This window comes from Pyrenophora tritici-repentis, chromosome 5, assembly GCF_003171515.1.
Source record: "Pyrenophora tritici-repentis strain M4 chromosome 5, whole genome shotgun sequence".
Classification (NCBI taxonomy): domain Eukaryota; kingdom Fungi; phylum Ascomycota; class Dothideomycetes; order Pleosporales; family Pleosporaceae; genus Pyrenophora; species Pyrenophora tritici-repentis.
This window is the reverse complement of record NC_089394.1, coordinates 1,698,953-1,715,838: the sequence shown is the minus strand read 5'-3', so window position 1 is coordinate 1,715,838 and position 16,886 is coordinate 1,698,953. Positions and strand designations below refer to the sequence as shown.

Below are 16,886 nucleotides of genomic sequence, written 5' to 3'. Positions count from 1 at the left end.
ACATGATTGCGGCGATGCAAAGTGTAGAAAGCTGTTGTAAACGACTAATATTACGCTAATCTCTTTTTGTTCAAGTATTTGGTGTGGATACAGTGGAGGTCCGTGCTGAAGCGTTCGAGCTAGCCGCCTCTGCTTCCTCCTCTTGCTGTTTGGGCAGCATACACACCTTGCCTATAGCACTTGTCCAATGCCTCTTGAGTATATCCCCTAGGAAGAGCGTGGTCAGACAAAGTTCCAATCGCACGAGCGGTTCCCTTACCTCTATTGAATTCGCGGCGACAACCCCATGGAGTACCATCTTTGAGCTCACCTCCACAGACAAAAGATTTGGCTCTAGAGTGTGTGGTGGTCTCGTGACGGTCACAATCGCCTTTCTTCCCAAAGCTTTTACCACATGTTGTACAGACATAGGTAGGTCTACTTTCAGCAGCCTGGTGGCGACTTCGCATATGGTTTTTGAGGTTGAAATTGCGCGTGAATTTGGCGTCGCACTGCGTGCAATCATACGACACGGTCCGGGGAGGAAGATCTGGGTATTCAGCCTCGTCATCGTCAAAATCAAATGTGCCGTGAAAATCGGTTTCATGCTTGTGCAGCTCTTTCAGCGTGGCGCAACCTAGTATAGCCATGGCGCAGCCTGGAAAAGAGCAGAAAAAGGACCTTTCGTGCTTGAGGACATGATCCTCTCGCTCTTGTGCAGTTGAAAAGCCGCTGTAGAATCTTACACAATGTACTTTGGGACATCTGAAGATATCCTTACCATACATCAGTCGAAGTTTTTCCGTTGCATTTGCTGGAGAAACTACGTTCTCAAGGCATTCGCGTACTTTGGTCAGCATGTTGCAGAGTTTGGGTGCTTGCGCATCTGTGGCATGCGTCTTTAATGCGACAAGTTGCCTCTGGGCGAGGTAGCCTGCTACGACCAGCTCGTCGAAATTGCGGTTATCTTTCAACAACTCCCAACGTGCGAAGAATGATTTTGGAACCACTGTCTTGGTCTGAGGTTGTGTCCAATACATATCCATGAAAACCTCTGCAGACTCAGACACTTCGCGTAGGGTGGACTCGTTGGTGTCGTGCACACGCAAGTATGCATCCACATGGCGGGACCAGTATGCATAAGCGTAATCCAAAAAGCCATAATAACCCGAAGGCACACGTTCTGATATGTCAAGCTCGTCATATTCAACGTCGAAGCCTTCAAAGACAAGATAACCGAGGCATAGTAGGGCCAACGCAGCCTCGCCCGACCCTAGATCGACACAATGCTTGTCAATTAAGTACCTGAATTACTCAGCAAGACTCATCGAGATACAAGTGACAAGTTCCTTTGGTAGATATAAGGCTTAGATCTTTCTTACCTCTTGGCAGTATGGTGGACAAGGACGACAGTGCCGTCAGCGTGTATCTCGACCAGCGACCCGCACAATTCCTTGGAATCGACACGAAACCGGTTGCGCTCCCAGTCCATACTCTGGTCATTAAGATTGATGGAAACTGCGCACTGATTCTCTCGTCATAATAGCGGTCGTTTTGCACATATGAGCCAAGTCAGCAACTGAAGAGACCTGGTATTTGCAGAGTCTGCTCTGTGAGACAGACGGTCCCAAATTCGAGAATAACTGTCTTGTGTTATCGTGTGTCTTAGTGAATTTTAGAAATGCGACTAACATGTCTTCCAGCCTTGTGGAGCCTTGCGGGATTTTCTCCGGTGATAACTCATTTTCAAGTTCCGCCACAGAGGTTTGATCGAGGAGGTAAGATGTCATCAAGTGCGCAAACAGAAACATACCTATGTACATCAGAATGCGCGAATCTCAAAACGATCTCTTTCTTACCATCTGCGCTCTTGATTATTTGGTCTTGGATTAAAAGCTGCCGGTCTGCTGTCAAATCGAACTTGGTCTTGATACGCAAGCTTTTTGCTGTCACATACGTGACTATGTCTCTTTGTGTATCGCTCTCTGTGACTTTGAGTGATGGCATTTTCTCAAAGTCCTTCCTAGCAATGTTGTCGTCTTGGCTAACAAACAGGCAACGAAGCTGATCAGCGTCACCTTGGGGCAGTGATTCCCACGTCTTTTCGAAGAGCGACACGATTTTGTGTCTCTCGTCTTTTTCACACTCGTCGATTCCGTCGATAACAATGTAAAGCTTCTCAAAGGCCTTCAGCGCTATTTCCAGCAACTCTTTGGCGACGGTTTCCTTTGAAAGTGTAACTTGCCCGCTTGTCGACATCTTGTTGTAGAGATAAGAAAGCAGACCATCGTCCTGTAGCAGTAACTGGGAGAGAATACCACGTGCAACTCTGAGGAATGTGCTCTTGTCATTGTCTTGATATCGACAATAAAAAAATGCAATGTGTACATCCTGAAGCTTCTGAGCTTCCTCAATCACCAAAGATGCTAGAATGGTTTTGCCTGTTTCAACGTAAGCCGGGTCTGTAATTGTTCCAATAGCTTCTTACCTGCTCCCGGAATACCATTCATCCACAGTAAAGGTGTTGAGCAGAAGTTCGGGTCAAACCAGGAGCGAAAGCGGTTCTTTTGCAAGAACCACTGTCCAGTGCCCGGATACTCCTGCCGCACCCGGGCATATGTTTCTTGATCGGCACCACAATTAGCAGCTACAAGCCACTGATGACACATGATGCGGCGTCTGTGTATTTCTTCGTCTCTTTGCCTGTCGAATTCCAGTTCGACCCTTGCTCGGGTAACGATAATCTCAGCAAACTGTGCTACAGTCGCCTGTGATTCGATCAACGCCATATGTTCACGTAAATTGCGAAGTATGTTTGAAAACTCGGCGTCGAAACTCTTCCAAAGAGCTTGAAAGAATTGTTGCCACACTGTAGTCTGTCAGTCAGATGTCTGCTGAATTAATCCATGATCTTCAACCACCCACTGCGTTTCTTGAAGTACTTCATTGCTTTCCAATGAAAGTTAAGGATGTCCTCATATATGAGTCTTAGCAGCTGAAACATTCTTGGGTGGTTGCGAAAGTAGTCTTCGTATTGGGCGAGTAAAGGCATGTGTTCTCCAATGCGCTGGTAAGCATTCATTAAAGCATCAAATGCTTCATGGAATGTGCATGCTACCTTATAAATAGTCAGCAATTTGTCCCTACAAGCACCGTCTCCTACAGGCTCGACATATTGGTGTTGTTAAGAGACATGCAAGCTATACAGCGGGCTGTGGAGTGCGCGGTGCTGAGTAGCCGTGGAAGACGTATCTACCTGTAAGAGGAGCTTCATAGGACCCTGTTTGCATTCAATTTAGTCTTAGGCGACGCATTATCTCAGTATCACTCGTACCCAAACAAACGCAAGGATTGTGCTGGTGTTAAGGAATACGGACAGGACTTTGTCATATTCTTTCATGCCTTCGAGAAACCGCTCAAGTTGGCTCATGGCTCTCAGTTTCTTTTCGGACTGTTGCTTCTGCTGAATCGTTTCTATGGCGGCACTCAGATCATCGATTGTGGTTGCTGCAAATTGCTTCTTTTCTTTGTCGCTTAAACTCGCTTTGAACTTCTCCAGCACAAGATGGAACGTGTCAAGCGTCAAGGTTGGGGAGAATCATCATGTCGTATTAGAGCTATCGGGAAGAGGTCTATATACGCAGTGGGAGGAGAGAAGGAGCTAGGCCGTAAAGGTACTAGCGGGTAAATAGGTGGCTGCCTGGTTGCCCAAAGAGGAGCCAAGGGATAAGCCCTATGGCCGACACACCCCCCGGAACCAGGTGGCAAGCCATCTGAGTGAATGAAATGTATAGGAAATCGTAAAGAGACGTTCGCTGGAGGTGCCTTGAGAGACTACATGCGGGGAACGTTCACCATATCGATGAGGCCAATGAACTTAGCGTGCTCTTGTTTGTCGAGAGGCTTCGTAAGGCCGTCGGCGGGCATCTCTACGCCGGGGAGATAGTCGAGCTTGAGGTTGCCGTCTTTGTACTGCTGCTTTGTATACTTGAAGTACGCGTCGATGTGCTTTGTACGCTCGTGATGGCCGTCCTTGCGGATCATATTAAGCGCTGGCTGATTATCGGTGTACAGCTTGAAGGGCTTGAGGTCGTTACCGACGTATCCAACCTGAGAGAGTAGGCGTTGAAGCCAATTGATCTCTTTGGCAGCATACGTCATGGCAATATATTCTGATTCTGTGGAGGAGAGAGTAACGAGGCGCTGGCGGTACGATTTGTATGAGACGACGCCTCCAGCCATCTTGATGACGTAGCCGGAGGACGACTTGCGCTCGTTGTTGTCGCCATGGGCGGAGTCACTGTAGGCCTTAAGGCCTATCATGTGATCTGGGTCGTCCATATTAGCGTCTTTAAGGTCACCTTGGTACTTGATGCCGAGAGTTGCCGTGCCGTTGTAGTAGCGGAGCATGTGCTTTAGCAGTGACAGTTGCTCTAACGTAGGGTTGTTTGCAAAGCGTGCCATGAAGTTCACGTGCCAAGCTAGGTCACAGCGAATAATGGAGGTAGGATAGAGTAGCTTCGCGACGAGCGATTGGTACTGCTGTATAAGGTTGTTGTCGGCGATGTCATCACGCTTGATGAGGGTGAGGGCCGACTTTGGGAGGGGGTTGTCTGCCTTTGGAGCGTTGGCGAGGTGATACTCATCGACAATGCGATCAACGTAGCTATCCATCGTCATAGAGAGAGAGCGGTTGGGACGATCGCGGAGGATTCGAATTCCCAAGTAGAAACCAATTGGGCCAAGGTCACGAGCCTTGTATCGATTGAGGAGTTGTGACTTAAGTGCCTTCATAGAGGTCACGTCACGTGTAATAAGGATAAGGTCGTCAACGTACACGACTATGATGGCCTTTGTTGTTGGGTTGACGAAGACGCAGGGATCTGCTTCGATGGGCTCGAAGCCGAGATCTTTGAGAGAGTCCTTGAGGTCGTTGTACCACAATAGGGCTGACTGACGGAGGCCGTACATGCCGCGGCGAAGGCGAACAATATTCCCAAAGCCAGTACAGCCTGCGGGCAGGCGAAGGAGGACAACGTCATCGTCGTCGAGGTGAGCGTTGAGGTAAGCAGTAATCATGTCGATCTGCTCACACTCTAGATCGAAGTAAGCCACAAGGGCGAGGAGGATGCGGAGCGTAGAAGTTCGGACGACGTAGGAGTAAACCTCGCGGTACCAAATTGATTCTTGTTGCTTGTTGCCGCAAGCCACCATGCGAGCCTTGTCTTTCACGTGATAGCCTTGAGCGTTGCCTTTATACGTCCACACCCATTGACCTGGGATGATCTCATACTTGGCAATCTCCTCTGCCGTAGCAGGGCGCCAAGTACCGTTGGCGATAAGAGCGTTGTACTCATCGTCCATTGCGAGTTGTAGATCATCGCGGCGAGGATGTTTGAGAAACTGACGATAGTTGCGAGGCTCCGGTGGAAGTTCTGAAAGCTTTGAGCCGAGAGTGGGCTTGACGAGAGCCATGGCGAAGCAGCGATCAAAAGTAGATGAAGTGAAGAAAGCACGTGCCCGGCGATTGCGAGGGCCGTGTATGATATGAGCTGGGTTGAGGTCCGCGTTAATCTCATGTCGACGCGCTGCCTTGTTGTTACCACGGGTTGGAGGAGCTGGTGGAGCTTCATCATCATCCTCGAAACCATCAAAGCCATCTCCGCCATCAGCACGAGGTAGCTGATGATTGTCCAAATCGCCGCCATCACCATCTTGCGGAGGAGCGGGTGGAGTTGTAGCGGCGTCGGCGAGGCGGTTGATGAGAGGTTTAAATGGGAGCACCTTCGGTGATGGTGAAGGGCCGATGATGGGAGACAATGGAGGAGTGGAGGGTGAGTCGTAGCTATCAAACCGCACGGAGGCGGTGGTAACGATCTCATCAGTCTCTGGGATCCACATCTGGTAGATGTTCTCGCCGATCATACCGACGAGGTGGCCCTTGTGAGCACGAGGTGCAAATTTGTCACCTTTAACGCGCTTCTGGGCGGGTATATGGGCGTATCCAACATGGCCGAAAGCGTGCATCTTGGCGACGTTTGGGACTGGGTTTGGGTAGCCTATAGAGCGATTCCAGGCCTCTAAAGGAGTGATCTTTCCTGGGAGGTTGCTGTTGGAGACGAGGTTGTGAATGCGGGCCATATATTTGGCTGCGTAGGGCCACAGCTTTATAGGAAGCTTGGCTGCAATAAGAGCTCCGCGAGTTCGATCCTCTGTGATACCGTTGGCGCGCTCTGCAATACCATTGCGAGTGGCATCATAAGGTGGTGACGTAACTACCTCGATGCCCACGCTATCGAAGTACTGCTTGTTGCTGGCGTTAATAAACTCGCGAGCGTTGTCGGTATGGATAGTGATGGTAAAGCCTTTGGCCTTCATAGCTTTGCACCAATTAATAAGCTGTTGGCCTAGTACAGCGCGGCTGTCTGATGTGAATAGCCACTGTCGGCGTGACTTGCCATCCGTGATAGGCATGAAGTAACGCTCTCCATCTTTTCCAGGTATAGTGATGGGGCCGACGACATCGACATGGACCTTGCCAAGCGCTGTATTGGGTGGAGTTTGTTGAATTCGAGAGATATTTCGCTTTGATTTGGAGAGGCCGCAGGGCTCGCAGTTGGTGACGGTAGAAGTAGTGAGCTTCATCCCATGTACAACTTTTGCAGTGTCCTTAATAGCGTCTATTCCAGCGTGTCCCATGATATGATGCCAGTCGGTGGCTGGCCGTGAGGATGAGGGCTCATCGGCAGAGCTTCGATAGCAAACAAGAGAGGCGTATGAGAGAGCGGCCGGCGCCTTGGAGGATTCTGTAACTACGAGAAAGTTGGGTATACCGTCGATCTCTGGTAAGTAAGCTAGCTCCTCATCTGAGGCAGTGTACAATTTGTCCTTGCCCGAGTGATACCACACTCCCGCGCGCTTGAATGGAGCTTGGGAGATGACGTTGGTGGCGAAATCGGGGCAGTAGAGGACGTTTTGGAGTGAGATCTTCTCTGTTGTTCCGTCGGCTTTGACGACTTCAAGGCGTACAGTGCCAACGCCGGCGGCGGTGGTTGATCCGGTAGAGCCGTGTACGTCATTGTCGATTGGAGCGTATTCGTAAAATTTCGAGCGGTTATTGAAGACGTGCCGGTTAGCGGCAGTGTCGTAGCAGTACCGCTGTTGATAGTCGTGATTGGAGACTGCCTTCTTGAGGAGAGTCGGAGAGACGAAGGTGGCGACTGTCACGTATGAGTGAGCATCGTACTGATCAGCATCGTCGTCGTTGCTGTTCTTGGCCACTGTAACGTTTGTACGAGCTGCTGCAGCTGCGGCCTTCTTAGCGGCATTGTCTGCGGTGCGCTTCTTAACATTATCTGGGGTGAGAGAAGGGTGAAGTTTCCAGCAAAGCTCATTAGGTCCTGGGTGCTCTCGCTTGCAGTGATCGCACATTCCAACAGGCTGAGGAGTACGCTTCTGTTGGTTGTTATTGCGCGTCGGCAGAGACGAAGGAGTAGGAGTAGAGTTCTGGTTGCTGTTGTTGCCATTGCCGCGGCCATTTAGGCGTGTGAGAACGCGCTTCTCCTCCGCTTGTTTAGAGACGGAGAGGAAAGTCTTCACGGGCTCATCTGGGGCATGGCGTAGGTGATCCTCGAGTGACGCGACGAGCGTGTCGATAGACCATGTATGGCCTTGGCGGAGGTCGTTATTGCGAGCTTCTACCCACTGTGGGAGTACACGAGCTAAGCCGTGAAGGAAGTGGATGATGAGCAGGTCTTCGATGTCGCGGTCGGCGGATGTACCAGGTACTGCTGAAGGCTTCTTCCATCCAAGTGTGATGCCTTGTACCGTGATGTCATTAATTGTCTCGCGAAACTTTCCAATATAGCTGCGGACTGTGGGTTGGGTCTCAGCGCGGAGGTCGATGAAGGCAGTCCACGCGAGAGCAGCATTGGCGTAGTCACCGTTGCTGTTTAGGTCCTTGAGAGCCTTGTACATATCGTGGGCGGTGGGGCAAGTGCGCACCTGAGCTACGAGAGGCTTGTCAATGGATGAGAGTATGGTGTTTTGGAGTCGGGCATCTCGGGCGACCCATGAGTCAAGCGCAAGCTTGTCCTCTTTAAGTAGCTGTCGAGCCTCATTGTTGAACGGTCCTATAGTCTTGTTGAGTTTGCCGACACGGTCAAGCTCGGCTTGGATAACGTCTGTTGAGGTGCCTAATGGATGAGTGATCGGGCGCTGCATGGCGGTAATGCGATATTTGTCGTCTGTAGCGTCAAATTCTGGGCGCGGAGCGCCATCTAGGACGGCTACAGCGCCATCGGCGGCTGCGTAATTGATGAGTTGTTTAATCCAGTCCTTCCAGTTTTTGCCGTCGGCTGCAAGGCGCGCTGTGACAGCTGTGGAGGAGGTGTAAGTTGCCATCGCGGCGGACGTCGAAGACCGTTCGGCTAGCGATTTTTGGCGGTGAGCAGCGAGGAGCTCGTCGTCGTCCAAGCGATCGATGAGCTGCAAGTTGCGGGGTCGCGATTGCTAAAGTGGCGCGCGATTGCGACGTCACCGAGCTGTTTTGCGGGGAGGGTGATGATCGTGATGAGGCGCGCGGGTCGTCAAAATATCTAATAGAATTATCGTGAGCGACTACGGGAGCGGGTGAGGGCTCATAACCTGTCAAGCGTCAAGGTTGGGGAGAATCATCATGTCGTATTAGAGCTATCGGGAAGAGGTCTATATACGCAGTGGGAGGAGAGAAGGAGCTAGGCCGTAAAGGTACTAGCGGGTAAATAGGTGGCTGCCTGGTTGCCCAAAGAGGAGCCAAGGGATAAGCCCTATGGCCGACAGAACGCAGTAGCTTGGGCAGCCATAATCTGGTAGTCTTGACGGTAATGATCATGTAAGTGTTAAGTTGGAAGTGAAGGGCAGCCGTGGTGCTGTGCGAGGGTGGCCTGTCGGCCCATGGCATTGCCGTTCTGAGCCCACCGGTCAATATCCGCCCCCATCACTCAGCCCGCCCAGACTGTGCGACGACATGCAAGTCACACAATGTGCCGCTGACGTGGCGAATTTTGGACAATTGGCGTTATATTTTGCCCAGGTCGCTTCCTGGAGCTAACATCTAGGTACCCGTCGCAACCACACGATGTATTAGGTACCCACCTGGTACAATTCACGATGAAAAGATTCTTGCATCCGAGCGATCATCCAACGGTATCAAAGAGGCGATCTGTATCTTCTACCTCAAGTTCCGGTACTGCTGCGTAAAAGGCTGAGAAATTGGCATTGTACTGATCGCCAGACTCCGCAACAATCAATCGATCGACATGATTGATTCCTATATAGGTTAAAGAGTTACTTTATTAGGCAGCCTTTAACCTAGATAGGAATCAATCATGCCGATCCGATTGATTGTTGCGGAGTCTGCTGATCGCTGATTCAGGTCATACTGAGCACGAATCAAGCCTTGAGTCTGGCATATCTAGTAGCATCAACGACACGCATGGTTCACACGATAATTCACGAAGCTCAAGCAGAAGTCCATTGCAGTATTCTGAAGGACTGGATAAAGGGGAGATTGTCTGTTATGGCTCAGTAATGACCAAAACCAACGATATCTATTTCAACTCAGAGGCTTACTTCAATAGTTACTTGATCTGTCCCTGCAAATCAGGGGGGATCCGCTAGCTTTCTGTGAGAATCCACCAAAAGATGAGAAGGACAGTATCATCACGTTTGAGCCCAGCTTCGTCGATAGCTACTGCTGGATGAGATCATACGATGGCGTCAATTTCGGATGCTTGAACGGAAGACTTTCACGAGTTTTAAAACGTTTAAAGAACCTCCCAGGCGTCCGGCTAGAAGGTGTTACCTTGTGGGCAAGCCTCCAAAACGCCAGAGGAGAGTGGAGAAAGTCTGGAACATCTGCTACTCTCTCATTAGACATGATCATCAACGGACCCGGGGTCACGACAGTCGCTAAATCGGCGGGTAAATTACTCGGCGATGCGAAATGTTTCCTTCAATGCCCGAGGTTTACTACGGTATCACTACCCTATGACAACCCTCAGTACCTTAAACTACCTAATGTCTCACACATCCACGTGTTAAACACACCAAAAGAAAATTCAGAGGTAACAATTCAAGATGCCGACAAAGAAGTTTCGAGACTGGAGCTGGACTCTATATTGGACCATATACCTCAAACTAGGTTTCTGAGAGAAGTGGTAACGAGCACGCAGATACGCACCGTCCTGATGAAGTAAGTTTTTGTACAACACGTTGACATTTGCTGATGCCGAAAAGATACCAGAAAGAAGCCGTTGATTACATGATCGCAAGAGAGACGGGAGATCTGCCTCCTCCATTAAGCCTTTGGAGACCCCACTATCCGCCCGGGGGTTCGTTCTAGTGAGCTTCTCCCAGACTCCGCAACAATCAATCGGATCGGCATGATTGATTCCTATCTAGGTTAAAGGCTGCCTAATAAAGTAACTCTTTAACCTATATAGGAATCAATCATGTCGATCGATTGATTGTTGCGGAGTCTGGCTTCTCCTGTGCAGCCTATCGTATTCACACTGAAATTCCTAGTTATAAACACTCCATAACCGGTGCCAAAATAAGCGAAAGAGAGGATATCCCGGGTGGCATTATTGCGGATGATATGGGTCTGGGGAAAACACTTTCGATGTTGGCCGTCATAGTGAATTCACTAGGAAGAGCTCTCGATTACGCTGTAACCCATACAAGAGGTTCGACAACATCATGGCAAGACATTACTCCCTCCAAGACAACCCTCGTCGTTGTACCTTCGTCATGTGAGCTTTGATAGATTCCCACACTTAATCAGACATAAGGCTAATGTTGTCAGTGTTGTTGGACAGCTGGGAAGAGGAGATCAGGAAGTCTGTGATACAATACATATGGTTTGAACTTTCTGACATCGAATAGACATCTCCTTCCTGAAACCGTTGTTGTGCATCGTTATCATGGTTCAGACAAGGCTATCGATCTTTCTGATTTACTTCGCAAAGATATAGTCCTCAAGACATACGCAACCATTGCTACAGACTTCTGCCGCGGACAAGCTATATTGAGCCATGTTGCCTGGTACCGCCTCGTACTGGACGAGGGTAATTACATCTCCCCAAGCTCTCTATTACGATATATGCTCATTTTTGTAGCTCACTACATTCGGAATCCGTCACGGAAACAATACAGAGCCATACAATCTATACCCGCACATATACGTTGGTGCCTTACAGGAACACCTATCCAGAACTCTCTAGAAGATCTTGGTGCGCTCGTCAAGTTTCTGAGAGTACCAGTGCTCGAAGATCTAGTCGTCTTTCGCAGAAGCATCAGCACTCCCATTCTTACCAACACAAACGGACGCTTCGCGAATATGAGTACGCTACTTCAGGCGATATGTTTGCGCCGAACAAAAGCGCTGTTGAATCAGCCTGAGCCAATCACGATGACAACGCTTCTCCAGCTTTCCCCTAAGGAGCATATACAATACCACGACTATGCAGAAGGCTGTAGACATGCGATCGACTTGGCAGTGTCGGGCCATAGTATTCAAAAAGCAAATCAGCATGTCATACAAGCCATATTAGGCATGCGACTATTCTGCAACGACGGAGAAAAGGCTTTGATTAATAGGAAACATGCCCGTGGACTCCCCATCGAGCCTGAAGAAGCTTTGAGCTTTTTGCAAACCTCCTCAGATGCCAAATGCATCAATTGTGACTGCGACATTGTGGCCATGTATCAAAGGGACGATCAAAGCTCTGGCACACTCATTGTCTGCCAGCATTTGCTGTGTGGGGTATGTCTTGTCGAGTTTGAAACAGATTTGGACGAAAATCTAGAAGACGGTCGCAGCCGATGCCCTATCTGTGGATTGAGAGCAGATATACACTCCTTTTTGGTTAACCCTTCTTCGGCTGAGAATGACAGCGATAAGATAAAGGTTACGGAGTACCCTACCAAACTACTCTCGCTCCTTGACAACGTCCGCAATCAAAGCATCAGAGATAAATGGCAAGTCTCTTTCTCAACAAATTGGTAAAACCTTGATAGTTGGCTTCTTATCACCTACTTTCATGCGCTAAAGATATACTAGCATCATCTTTTCTTTCTGGAAAACGACTCTCGACATTACTGCTAGCCTATTCGACAAGTACTCCATCTCGTGCTTCCGCATACATGGCACTTTATCTGCCAGCAAACGAAGCCGTATTCTCACTGATTTTGAGGAGTCATCGACTACGAGGGTTTTGTTGATAACTCTGGGCACTGGCGCAGTCGGCTCGAACAAGCTCAAGGCAGCCAATATCATCCATATCGTCGAGCCACAATGGAATCCTTCAGTGGAGAATCAAGCAATTGGGCGTGTTATACGACTTGGACAAGAGAGAGCAGTTACGATTATTCGGTACATTATGAAGGATACAATTGAGGAGGTAAGAGATGACTCATTTTGGAGTCTTCTGGTTCTAACAGCTCTCAGGCAGTTCAATCCCGCCAGTTGCGCAAATTACAACTTGCGCGCGGTGGATTTGGACTTTCCAAAGAAGTGCAGGGCTCAGATCGAGTTTCCGCGATCATGGTATGTCAATGTCAACTGTTTTCTCGCATGGTTGAATACTAATAGCGCTCTTAGAGCTTGATGTGCCCTTCGATCTTAAACGATAAGAGCGGTGCCAATGCGGCACCTCCATCGTCTACATAAAGTGCGCTAGTGGTATATGTACCCCTTGGAGAAAGATGATGTGAGTATGCTCGCCGGTGGGATAGATATAGTCATCAACACGTAAAGTTTGATATCCAGTTCATTTGCGCAAGTCTTCTGCGAAGTGTGTGATACATGCCGTATCTTCATATATTTTAAGCACTTCTCATACTTTAGTCGCAAGAATCGACAACACGTGACGCTCGTTACAACGTTCGATACAAATAGGCTTAGTGCAAAATTGCGTCCACATCGCAGCTCTCTCAGTTATGCATCGCCGCAATCACTTGCCTGGGCCGCCCTTGAACGAGTTACGATTGGCTATCTTACATTGCAGCAAAGGTCAGCGCTAGCACTCGGAGTGAATGATGTCATCCATATTCTTGAACTACCTAGGCACCGTTTTGATTTGGCACCTCTTTCACACCTAGCACAGATACACTCGACGCGAACAAACATGTTACGATTGGTAGCGTGCTAAATAGGCTTAGTGCAAAATGGCCTGACCAACTCAATTCCCCAGGCTTTGCATCACCGTAATTTTCGGTAATTCTCTAGACTTTTCACCGCCGTAATTTCCGGCAACTCCGTCATGCGGCTCTGCTAGGAAGAGGGGGGTTGAGGTCCATACCCCTCACGTAGGCGCAACCACAACAATGTTCTCAGCACGCACTCATAATCTTGAATAGACTCTGCACTTTAAGCAGCATCGCACCTAACAGGCGTGCATGGCGCCTACAGTGGCCTTTGTATACTATTATGTCAAGTATTTCATGTCACCCAGGTGCGCGGCGGAGGCAAGGCAGACTGCGAAAAAGCCACACCCGCCTCACTCGGTAGCCTTGAGCAAGGCTGTGCAGGGTCAAAAATGATGATAATTATGACTCTTTGCTGCCCTAGCACACGCATCTCTGTAGGTACTAACAAGCCAGAGCCTTAGGATACACTGGATTGCTTTATATCGCTCAACACAAGATACAACAATGCTTTCTTTCTCCACATGCTGCTGCCCCCGACTCAAACATGCACACGCTAGGTTTACGAGACAATGCGCAATCACGTGCCCCGACGAGGCTCAACATGAACTGCGAAACCTGAGATACCAGTGAACAATGACACCATTCAATGCTTCTTAGCCTCTTTCTCCCTCTTCTTCTCTTCGACCAAAGCGTCCAATCTCCTGAACGAAGTAAAGCCCTCTACGAGGCAGGTACCTACCCATTTCCACCACACCGCATCAAGAAAGGTGCATCCGTGCCTTGCCAGCTTTCTCACCATGATGAAAGCCTCAATAACATGAGCTAGCATGAGAAAAACGACGGTCCAACCGAATTTAGCAACAAAGCTGGCGGTACCTGGTACGAGATGTAGCACGCTATCGTAAAGTAGCGAACCAGGTTGCCAGTTGGCCTGTCGAGGAAGCAAAAGGAAGCACAGTAAGGACGTTGTGAACAGAGCCAAATGGGTCGGGTGCCTGTACGTGGGGATGAAGGTTGTGACTGGAATATCACTTCGGCCTAGGATTTGCTGCGCATCTTTGTCCAGCTGCACAACGCGCTCACGGGCTTCGCGGAGATTTTGCATCGGTGGATCGAAAGTGATGACGGATCGTTGGCCGTCCCCGGAGCTAATCACCATCTGGTTGAGATCGATATCGATCATCTGCGCCTTGCGGCTCTGGAACACGGACTTGGAAGCGAAGGCCTCGACATATCGGCGTATCTGCGGTCAGAATCAGAAACGAGACTCGTGCTTGACATCAGCGTTACGTTGTTCTAGCGCGCGTACAGAGTCGTGGTGGTCAGTGTTCATGTGCTTAATGATGCGCTGCCTGGTGGCTTCATCCTGGGTGTTTGGGGAACCCATTGGTAGTTGATCGCGATCTTTTCCTGGTGGCTGTTCTCCTATGGGAGCTGGACTAGGCGCGGTGTGTGGACGATGTATCGCGCTTGCCCGGAGGCCGTCGGCCCGGCGATGATCGGAAGATGAACGAGCCATACCCCGCGATCGTCTAGTCCTTTCTCAACGCCCGCTAGCTGCTAGCAAAATTCCAACATCCTTGATAAACTTCAGCCTTCGACCAAGACAGGAAGTCCACAATTTCGGTTAGTTTCATAATACGGCAAGCTTCCGTCGTATGGTAAGCAGGCTAGGGAGGCTGACTGCGAGGCTTATATCACATGATGTAGTTCTTCGCTAGCCATTGCATGGAATCCAGTAATATCAACTTCACAACACAACCTTGGAAGTCATACGATGGCAACGCGATCGACATGAACGCGTCTGGCTGACGCGTTGCTCGATCGATTCGATCCATTGACACCGGACTAACGGACGACTATCCGCGCTCTAATCAGACATGGTATCAGGGAACGAGAAAAAGCCTGGAACGCATTGGAGTGGGCACAGTTGCCGAAGCGAAATTTGCATTGATCTTCCGGGATGTTGCCAGGTGTCAAAGGTGTGGCTGGTGTCCCGGGGCTGAGGGATCCAGATATGACGTCAGGTTTTGAGACGAGGGATCTCGCCTCGTGAGTGGGGTGAATGTGGGTGCCACATTGTGCGTCAGGCCGCATGACGGGTGGGTCGTGTAGCGGCATGGGTAACAAGAAGCGTCCAAGCATCAAACCGGTTCCTGTGCTCTTGTCGGGTATTATCTTACCAACAAATTGCTCCCGTGGCCCCTAGATTCTTGTCGAACTTCCGAAGCAGCATTGAGTTTACTTACGTCTTGTGCGCAAAGCATCACTCATACTACTACTTCCACAAATCACTCCTAAAACCGCATCAACACCATGGCGGATACAGTCGAGGAGAACAAGCAATCCGTGTCGGGAGAGGGACAGGCAGACGCCAACGCCTCGGTAGGCGGCAAGGGCAGCGCGGAATCATCGAGTAAGAAAACCGAAAGGAAGACGCCGAAGAAGCTGGGCGGAAAGAAGCCTCAACAGCAGCCCACTCCTGAAGCCACTCCTGCCCCCGATAGCGATGGCGAAGGGAAAGCTGAGCAAGAGGACGCAGAATCCAAAAAGCAATCCAACGGCGCCGACGCCGACGACTCCGATGAACCCCAGCAAGAAAAGTCCAAGTCGCAATCGAGACGCCGCCAGTCGCGTGGCCGCGGCCGTCGAGGCGCAGAGTCTGGTGCCGAATCGGATGCGCGGTCGGATGTCTCGCAATCAGGCGGCCGTCGCAACCGCCAGCGCCAGAAGAAGGGCGGAAAGGGCGGCGGTCCACTCGACGACATCACCGAGAACGTCCCTGGAGGAGACGCGCTCGGTGGTGCTGGAGACATGGTCCAAAACACCGCTGGTAACGCCGTCAACCAAGTTGGCGACACTGCTGGCAAGGCCCTTGGAGGTCTGACTGGCGGCGGCGGCGGTGGTGAAGAAGAAGGTGGAAAGGATGGAGGCGAGCAACTGCGACTGCGATTGGAGCTCAATCTCGACATTGAGATTCAGCTCAAGGCCAAGATCCACGGTGACCTCACACTTGGATTACTGTAAGTGACAATTATGTCAGACATTGATGATTCGCATTGCTAACATTGCTCAGGAACTAAACTGTACTCGACGATTAATGCTAATGCACGACATGTATCGCACGGTTTTAATTGAACATTTGGATGGCGTTTTGGCCTGGAGTTTTCGCAGGTAGTGCCACAGTGCCTGTGCGCAATGTATTCAGAATACAACAAAACCAATCGTACTTTTACCTGAAATCAAATAGTAATCTCTGGCCTTGATTTGGGTGATGATGGAGCCGAGGTTTACAATTGACACGTGATATTCGATAAATGGTGAACTCAAACTGTATAGTTACTTGAACGCAATATGATATCATAAACTAGATATAGAAACAAGCGTCTTCGCAATCAGGCAGGCTCCAACCACGTTCGTTTCCTCGCTATGCGACGAGACAGGATTTTGCCTCGCCACGGCTTGGGAGCAGCAGGAAGTGCAATAGCGAAACGGTTATTGACAGCGCGGTCAGCGGACCGCGTTAGGCGATTGATGGGAAGTTTGGAACGGGAAGTTGGTCTAGCCAGGGACGTGGAACGGAAGAGGCTTGGCGGAGCAGACTGGTCCGCTTCGCCTGCCTCGCGCGTCGTCAGCTAAGGAGAAAAAAGAGTAGTGATCTTTGCAGAGCCACATCAGCCAAAACAAGGATTTTACGTCAGTCTCATATCATGCAA

The 16,886-nt window shown here is 49.9% G+C and overlaps 5 protein-coding genes across 5 annotated transcripts; 2 read left to right on the top strand and 3 right to left on the bottom strand.

Moving 5' to 3' along the window:
- Positions 1–70: 70 nt before the first annotated feature.
- PtrM4_106280 (uncharacterized protein) lies at positions 71–2,648 on the bottom strand (the record flags this gene model as incomplete). Its single annotated transcript, XM_066107686.1, has 5 exons — positions 71–207; positions 260–1,284; positions 1,672–1,792; positions 1,839–2,420; positions 2,468–2,648. 5 exons carry the CDS (start codon positions 2,646–2,648, stop codon positions 71–73), a joined length of 2,046 nt encoding a protein of 681 aa, XP_065962135.1.
- A 1,165-nt stretch (positions 2,649–3,813) lies between these two features.
- Positions 3,814–8,382, bottom strand: PtrM4_106270 (rve domain containing protein; the record flags this gene model as incomplete). Its single annotated transcript, XM_066107685.1, has 1 exon — positions 3,814–8,382. One exon carries the CDS (start codon positions 8,380–8,382, stop codon positions 3,814–3,816), a length of 4,569 nt encoding a protein of 1,522 aa, XP_065962134.1.
- Positions 8,383–10,618: 2,236 nt separating this feature from the next.
- Positions 10,619–12,028, top strand: PtrM4_106260 (uncharacterized protein; the record flags this gene model as incomplete). The annotated part of the gene is made up of 4 exons (XM_066107684.1): positions 10,619–10,772; positions 10,826–10,859; positions 10,906–11,087; positions 11,139–12,028. 4 exons carry the CDS (start codon positions 10,619–10,621, stop codon positions 12,026–12,028), a joined length of 1,260 nt encoding a protein of 419 aa, XP_065962133.1.
- Positions 12,029–13,813: 1,785 nt separating this feature from the next.
- On the bottom strand, positions 13,814–14,557 carry PtrM4_106250 (HugZ, putative heme iron utilization protein; the record flags this gene model as incomplete). Its single annotated transcript, XM_001936091.2, has 2 exons — positions 13,814–14,413; positions 14,480–14,557. 2 exons carry the CDS (start codon positions 14,555–14,557, stop codon positions 13,814–13,816), a joined length of 678 nt encoding a protein of 225 aa, XP_001936126.2.
- Positions 14,558–15,486: 929 nt separating this feature from the next.
- Positions 15,487–16,253, top strand: PtrM4_106240 (Atrophin-1 multi-domain protein; the record flags this gene model as incomplete). The annotated part of the gene is made up of 2 exons (XM_001936092.2): positions 15,487–16,193; positions 16,247–16,253. The coding sequence occupies 2 exons, from the start codon at positions 15,487–15,489 to the stop codon at positions 16,251–16,253; spliced, it is 714 nt and encodes a 237-aa protein (XP_001936127.1).
- Positions 16,254–16,886: the final 633 nt, after the last annotated feature.